The sequence below is a fragment of the Juglans microcarpa x Juglans regia genome, chromosome 5D (genome assembly GCF_004785595.1).
Source record: "Juglans microcarpa x Juglans regia isolate MS1-56 chromosome 5D, Jm3101_v1.0, whole genome shotgun sequence".
NCBI classification, from domain to species: domain Eukaryota; kingdom Viridiplantae; phylum Streptophyta; class Magnoliopsida; order Fagales; family Juglandaceae; genus Juglans; species Juglans microcarpa x Juglans regia.
This window is the reverse complement of record NC_054602.1, coordinates 18,605,051-18,612,649: the sequence shown is the minus strand read 5'-3', so window position 1 is coordinate 18,612,649 and position 7,599 is coordinate 18,605,051. Positions and strand designations below refer to the sequence as shown.

At 35.4% G+C, this 7,599-nt stretch overlaps 1 protein-coding gene across 1 annotated transcript; it reads left to right on the top strand.

Annotated features, from left to right (window-relative positions):
• The first annotated feature begins 919 nt into the window (after positions 1-919).
• Positions 920-1,456, top strand: LOC121265774. Its single transcript, XM_041169444.1, has one exon. It carries the CDS (start codon positions 920-922, stop codon positions 1,454-1,456), a length of 537 nt encoding a protein of 178 aa, XP_041025378.1.
• Positions 1,457-7,599: the final 6,143 nt, after the last annotated feature.

Genomic DNA, 7,599 nt, shown 5'->3' with positions numbered 1-7,599 from the left:
ATGTTCATGTTTACATACTAATATATGTCCTCTGCTTATTGAATTGTTGATAACTCACCCCTTATCTCCATATATTTTTCAGATAATTTTGATGGTTCAGCTGGAGAACAAGAGTTGGAAGTTTTAGCAAGTTGTGATGATCGATGTGGAATAAGTGCCTGAGGGTACATAAGTGCATGAGGGTACAAGTGCTTATTTCAGAGTCGTAGTTAGTAAACTGATTTTATTTTTTGGGTATTTTGATTTGATGAGTTAAGGACAATTTCGCGTTTTGGAGAATTTTTAAGTTATGTTATTGAGATTCTCTTTATTGTCCCCATCGAGAAACTTAGACATTTGGATTGATTAAATGAATTAGCATTGTTTCGAATTTTCTGGATTTTTAGTTGTTATTTAAGTTGATTTTAGATATTAAGAGTTAACTTTCCGTACCTCCAGGATCGGAGTGTTACAGTTGGTATCAGAGATAGGTTTGAATTCTGCATACTATAAACCATGGAGGTTTAGATATCTGTGGGTTTAGGAAGAAATTTTCAGAGTTGTGGTGTGGACATTTGTGGACTGTAGGAGGTGATCTTTATTGGTACTTAGGGTATTAGAAGTTTCAGGTGTTAGGCAAGATATCTTATGGAATTTGAAGGGTAGGATTTTTATAGATATTCTGAGTTGTTCATGTTGATTGAGGTTCGTTTCGGTTTTTTGGATCGCTTATAAGGCTTTTGGCAGGATGGAAGGTTTAGAGTCTGGAGTTATATAGAGTTACTACTGTTGCTTGTACAATTTTTTTATATGTACTTATGTTTGTTTTACTATTATCATCATTTGCTTATTTTGTACAAACCCTTTATTCTTGTACTATTTTTTAATAATCCAAGTTGTCAGGATGCCACCTTGTCGTCGGGAAAGAAGTCTGTCGGGTATGAATGCGACAAATGATGAATGGGGATGTACCGTAGAACAGTTTAATCGAATGCATCCTCCCACTTTCGATGGTCGGGGTGACGCAACCCTAGCAAAAGACTGGATCCAAGATATCAAGGAGATACTCTGCGTTATAAACTGCACGGACGAACAGAAGGTTCTATACTCTACTTTCAAACTAATGGGAGAAGCAAAAAGATGGTGGATTTCTGAAAGAACCATCAGAGAAGTAGAAGGGATGGAAATAGTCCGTTGGGTGCACTTCAAGCAGATCTTTCTGGAATGCTTTTTCCCAACCTCAGTTCGAGATGACAAGGCTATGGAGTTCGCTAATTTGGTACAGGGAACTTTGACAGTACACCAGTACGCAGCTAGATTTATCGAGTTATCACGTTTTACTGCATATTTGATCCCTCATGAGGAGAAGAAGGCTCGTAAGTTTGAACAGGGGCTGAATGAAAAGATTTATGAACGAATTGTGGGCTTTCAAATCCGGAACTTCTCAGAGTTGGTGAATAAGGCCACAGTTTTTTAGCGGAGTCTTCAAAGAGGCGCAGCACTGCTGGATCAAAGGAAGAGGACTGCGTCACAGGGGTCTTATTCTGTGATGGATCAAGGGCCATGGAAGAAGAGAAATGATGGGAACAGCTCGGGGCAAAAGCAAGTGCAGGGGATATCGATCAAATAACCCCTGGAAGTTTGGTAACCACATACACACTGGGGAGTGTAGAAAGGAAAATGGGTCATGTTTTCGATGTAGAAAGGCTGGCCATTTCATCTTAGAATGCCGATTACTGTTAGACGACAAGAATAAGTTCAAGACACCCCTAGGTCCCCGACAAACGACACAGGGAAACAATCAACGTCGAATGGGACCAGTTTGAGTGTATGCATTGACAGCTGAAGATGCTGAGGGCGATAACAATGAGATCACAGGTACCTCACTCTGTTTATCCGAGATCACAGGTACCTCACTCTATTTATCCTTGAAATCCTTTTATTTGAGTCAAGGTTAATCACGCTTGCATGGTACTGTTTTAATCATATAGCTCAGAATATTGAAGTTGGTTGAGAGTAGATTTTCTAAGGATTTGAAATTTGCGAATCGAGGTTAGTCAAGACTTAAGCTCGAAACTTTTGATTATACTATACTGTTTTAGGAGTTCTCTATTAGTTAGTTGTGACGAAAAAAAATGTACGGACTGCTTAAATGTGGAGGTTAGTTTTTTTCTGATGTATGAGATTCAATGTTTGTAGGACTATAAGTTGTTAGAGTGAGCAGCGGAAGTTTGGATTTTGGTGAGTGATAATTAGAGAGTTATTTCATTATTTATTGAGGTTTTATATTAGGTGGAGATTTTGGAATTTATTATTTGGTTGTAAATTGCATTATTGAGGTTTTAATTTTGGACTTGAAATGGCAGTGTGCGCGAACGTGTATGGCTAGGGAAAATATGGAAGAATACGATCGATAATATTGGAGAGTTAGAATTTGGAATATTAGGTTCGACAATTCTGGAATATTAATTAAGTTCGACTATATGACTGACTTTTGGGGTATGCATAGAGTGTTTTTAGCGGATAAATATTTGGGCTTTACTTGTGTTACTAGCAAATTTCGAGGACGAAATTTTTTTAAGGGGGAGAATATAACACCCGGACCCAACCAAGCACTATTTTTATCTATTTATTTATTTTTAGTTCTTTTATTTTATTATATTTTCTTCACATGTTTATTTTTTTTAAACACCAGATTTAATTTTGTTTTCTTTTCTTTCTGTTTTTATTTTTCTTTTTCCCCTAGGTCTGCCTCTCATCCTCGGCATGCATACACACGAATTTTTCGTTCACGGCGTGCACACACACGTCTCTCTCATCTATCTAGGGTTTCACCTCACATATATATAGATGCAAATATTTTTCCCATGCAATGAAAAACTATCCAAACACTGTCGCCGCTTGGAACTCCTCCCCACGCAAACAGCAACTGCAGCGTTGCATGCCCTCCCACCGTCCAACTTCAGTGCGTCCTCTCACCCGCTTGAAGACCAGCCGTAGCGCAGCATCCCACCCACTGCCTCTATCAAACCCAGCCTGAAACACACGAACCACCGTGCGATAGCACTGCCCAAGCCCCACGAGAAACCGAACAACCACCGCACTGTCTTAGCCTGCGTCCTTGAACGTTTGCAGCAACCTCCTCTGCACTGCCACCTCCATCTCCGCGTAAAACCGAAGTAACCCGTGCACACTGCGTCTCCACGGATCGCAGCTCCACCTCGCCGTGCATCACCTCCACTTGACCATCACTGGAAGTCCAGCTCCCCCGCCATACACCACTGCACCACCACCAAAGTATCGAGAACAACCATCTGCGGAGTGATTCGAAATTCCCCTGTTTTAGCCACCGAAAACAAAGTGCTCTTGTCTTTCATCGCCACCACACATGGTGCCAGTGCCTCCATGCAGTTACCACCGGCACAGAGAACTCCGACGGTCACTCCACGCCACTCCTTTTCCGCTGCGTCCCTTTTAGTAAGCCACCGACAGCGCCTCTGTGTCACTCTCTCGGCGCACTCTTGTCGTTCATTGTTTTTCCTCATTCGTTGGTCTCTCTCTCTCTTTCTCTCTCTCGTCCAGTGCTCCGTCGTGATCACCGCCGTCTACTTAGCCCCTCGCTATGTCGCACGTTGTCGCGTGATTTCCTCCGTGAGTAAGCCCTGCCATGCATGTTCTGTAGATTTACGTAGGTTTTGTTTAGTTTTCAAAGAATTACTTGAAATTTCCTTATTACCCTCTAATACAGGATATATTAATTAGCTTTTAATTTATATTATGTAATAGTACACTCTTATATATTTAGGATTTCATAAAATTACTTAAGTATTTTTCAACATGTTATTAAGTAAAGATTTATTTTAAGAGTAAATAATATTGGAGTAATGTTGTTTTTACACTTTATATATGATTTAGTCTATTTAAAAATATTTATGTTTATTTAAAAATATTTTAGGATAATTATATATTCTAGTATTAAACTTTATAGTTTGTTTTCAATAATAAATAGATCAAACTTTTAAATGTGTTAATCATAGTGATTAAAGCAACAATGAGGATTTTAGAAAGTGATTATTTGAATTTTAGGTTTTGAGGATTTTAATAGGCTATTTTAGAAGTTTAGGATTAAATATCGAAATGTGTGATTAATTGAAAATTTACTAGAATTACGTGATTATTTTATAGGTGACGATTAATTATTGTTCTATATTTTGAGAAAAATTCTGAAAAAGCTAAGAAGTCTAGGTAAGCGGGGTTTCTATGCTAGACTTCGCACAAAATAAAATGAGCCGAGGTCCTTTTTGGAAAATGTGCATGTTTTGTTATGAAAAGAAATTTGAAAACAACCTCGGATATTTGTTCTGCATTATTCATGAGATTCTGTTTAAGAAGAAATTATTTTCTGTCATGACTGGTGTAGATATGAGCTTATTTTTGACTTTCTGTTTTTGAACTTTGAAATGAGAGCGGATATGAAATTTGTGCATAAATATTGTAAATATGGTTTGGATTTGTTTTGATTACGAAGATAATATGATTTTGTTCAGTATTCTGTTTGGATAAGATGTGATCTCTGAAAACATTTGGCATGACTCTTTAATTCTGAATTTGATTCTGTTTCCGTTCTATTCAGTACAGCCCTGCCGCGGGTTATAATATTGGATATGACCCAACCACTAGTAATAATAGTGGATACGGCCCAACCACGGGTTACAATAGTGGATATGGCCCTGCCACGAGTTATAGTAGTGGTCTCTGTTTTGAGTGCACACCTTGGTGACAGAGTGATTTATGTTCTACTTGGTTATCCGCAGATTGCACAACCCTACCACGGGGGTTATACATGGCTTCTGTTCTGATATGATGTTCTGATGATGATGATGATCATTTATGCTATGCTAAAAAGGATATTTTTGAATGAAATTGTTTCTAAATCTTCGCTCTAATATTTTGATAACATATTTTGCTTCCGCACTCTGAAAATGAAAATGTTTTGTTATGCATTCTGATTTCTGTAAATGCTCATGTTTACATACTAGTATATGTCCTCTGCTTACTGAGTTGTTGATAACTCATCCCTCATCTCCATATATTTTTTAGATAATTTTGATGGTTTAGCTGGAGAACAAGAGTAGGAAGTTTTAGCAAGTTGTGATGATTGAAGTGGAATAAGTGCCTGAGGGTACTAGTGCTTATTTGAGAGTCGTAGTTGGTAAACTGATTTTATTTTTCGGGTATTTTGATTTGATGAGTTAAGGATAATTTCGCGTTTTGGAGAATTTTTAAGTTATGTTATTGAGATTCTCTTTATTGTCCCCACGGAGTTACTTAGATATTTGGATTGATTAAATGAATTAGCATTGTTTCGGATTTTCTGGATTTTTAGTTGTGTTATTTAAGTTGATTTTAGATCTTAAGAGTTAACTCTCCGGACCTCCGGGATTGGGGCGTTACAATTTTAGTGAGTTTAATAATGATAGTTCTCTTTATGATTTCTTGTTCTTGGGCTCTAAATTCATTTACCTTGTAAAATAGATGTCCTTTACTCCTAGGAAAGGCTTAACCAAGCCTTTGTTAGCCATTCTTTGATGTTCAATTTTTCTCATGTCATTTTTACACACTTAGAAAAGAAAAATCCATCTGATCAGTACACATTTTTGCTTCAAAATAAAAAATGCTTCTAAATTTGGCCCTTTCTCCTTCAAATTTCGAACTTTGTTTCTACTAACAGGAGATTTTTTTTTAAGAAGAGGACGGTACCCCAATATTATTGATAGCCCTCACTTATAGCGGAGGAATACCGTGGTTACAACCGGATGCCGAGGGGTTACATATAATCATGAAACCGATACCCAAGCATCAAAATAAGATATAGACTAGCTCAAACACTATACAGTATTAAATAAAAAGCAAAACTGAATTTAGACCTTAATAAATCAACTAAATCTAAATAAATCTGCATAAAACCAGATAATAGTCGAATAGCTGTCTAAAAACCTGCATAATCCAATTTGATCTTGTCAAATAGCTCCAATAAAGAATAAGAATAGGAAGATAGTTGTGGTATTAAAGAATCACAAAACCAGCCAGCTACAACTTGCACGCACTAAATAATCCTCAATCTCAAATAAGGTAAAGAGCATTTGTCAAGGCGCAACAAACCTTTATGTCTTTTAGGAATAAGACTATGAGCACGAAGATCCATACAACAATTACGGGCTCCTTCTTTGGCAAAAAAATCAACAACCATATTGCATTCTCGAAAAACATGACAAATGAGACAATTAAGAGTCCGAATAAGCTCAATCACCTATTCCCAAAAGTCTCATAAATACCAGTGGGAACATTCACCACGATGAATCCATGAAAGCAACAACATAGAATCTGTCTCAACTAATATATCTGATAACCCCAGTTCTTTACAAAGTCTAAGTCCATCTCTTAATGCCCAAAATTCAGCTACAATATTAGTCTGAATTTGATAGTGATGAGAAAATCCTGCAAATAGATCTCCTCTATGATCTCGAATCACACCACCACCACCAGAAAAAATGAACTAATTTGGGCAGAGATAAAATGCATGAAAGAGAAGTGCAAGAGATAGGAAACAGTTAACGTCGGCATGAGAGAACATAAGATGAAGGGGGGTTTTGAGAATTAAAAGAACAAGAGAAGGCAAATGTTTTTTTTTTTCTTTTTTTTTTTTTGAGTAACGGTTGAGATTAGGGTGTAAAAAAACTAGAAAACCGGTTGAACCAAACCGGATCGGACCGAAATCATTCGTTTGGTCCGGTTTGTAAGTGGTCTCATGCAGTACTGGTTCTTAAGAGTCGAAATCGGTCGTAAATTAGTGCAGTACGGATTTTTATATTTTGAAAATCGGTTTAAACCAAACCAAACCGGTATATATATTTATAATTTTTTGTATTATATTATATATATTATATACTAAATTGCTAATTAATATAATATGAAATTCTAATCTTATTATTCAAGTATATTATTCTTTTAACATGAAATTAATATAACATGTCATATAACATAAAATTAATCTAATAATTTTTAATATAACATTTGATATAATATATAAATTTTAATTTTATAATATAACATAAAACTTTAATGTTATACATCAACATTAATATTATATATATTATATACTAAATTGCTAATTAATATAATATGAAATTCTAATCTTATTATTCAAGTATATTATTCTTTTAACCTGAAATTAATATAACATGTCATATAACATAAAATTAATCTAATAATTTTTAATAGAACATTTGATATAATATATAAATTTTAATTTTATAATATAACATAAAACTTTAATGTTATACATCAACATTAATATTAAGTTATTACTATAAACTGACTTTTGTTATTTATATATAATGCATTTATACTATAATATAAATAGACTAATAGTTTAGTATATGTAAATATCATATTATTACTAACATAGATATTCTGTAAAATCAGAAAAATTAGATTGGACAGGACTGAAACCAAAAGTTTCGGTTTCGGTAGTGAATCGGTCCGGTATTGGTTCTTAAATTTTCAAAGTTGTAAAAAATGTACAAAATCAGAATAAACTGAATCGGTTACACCCTTAGT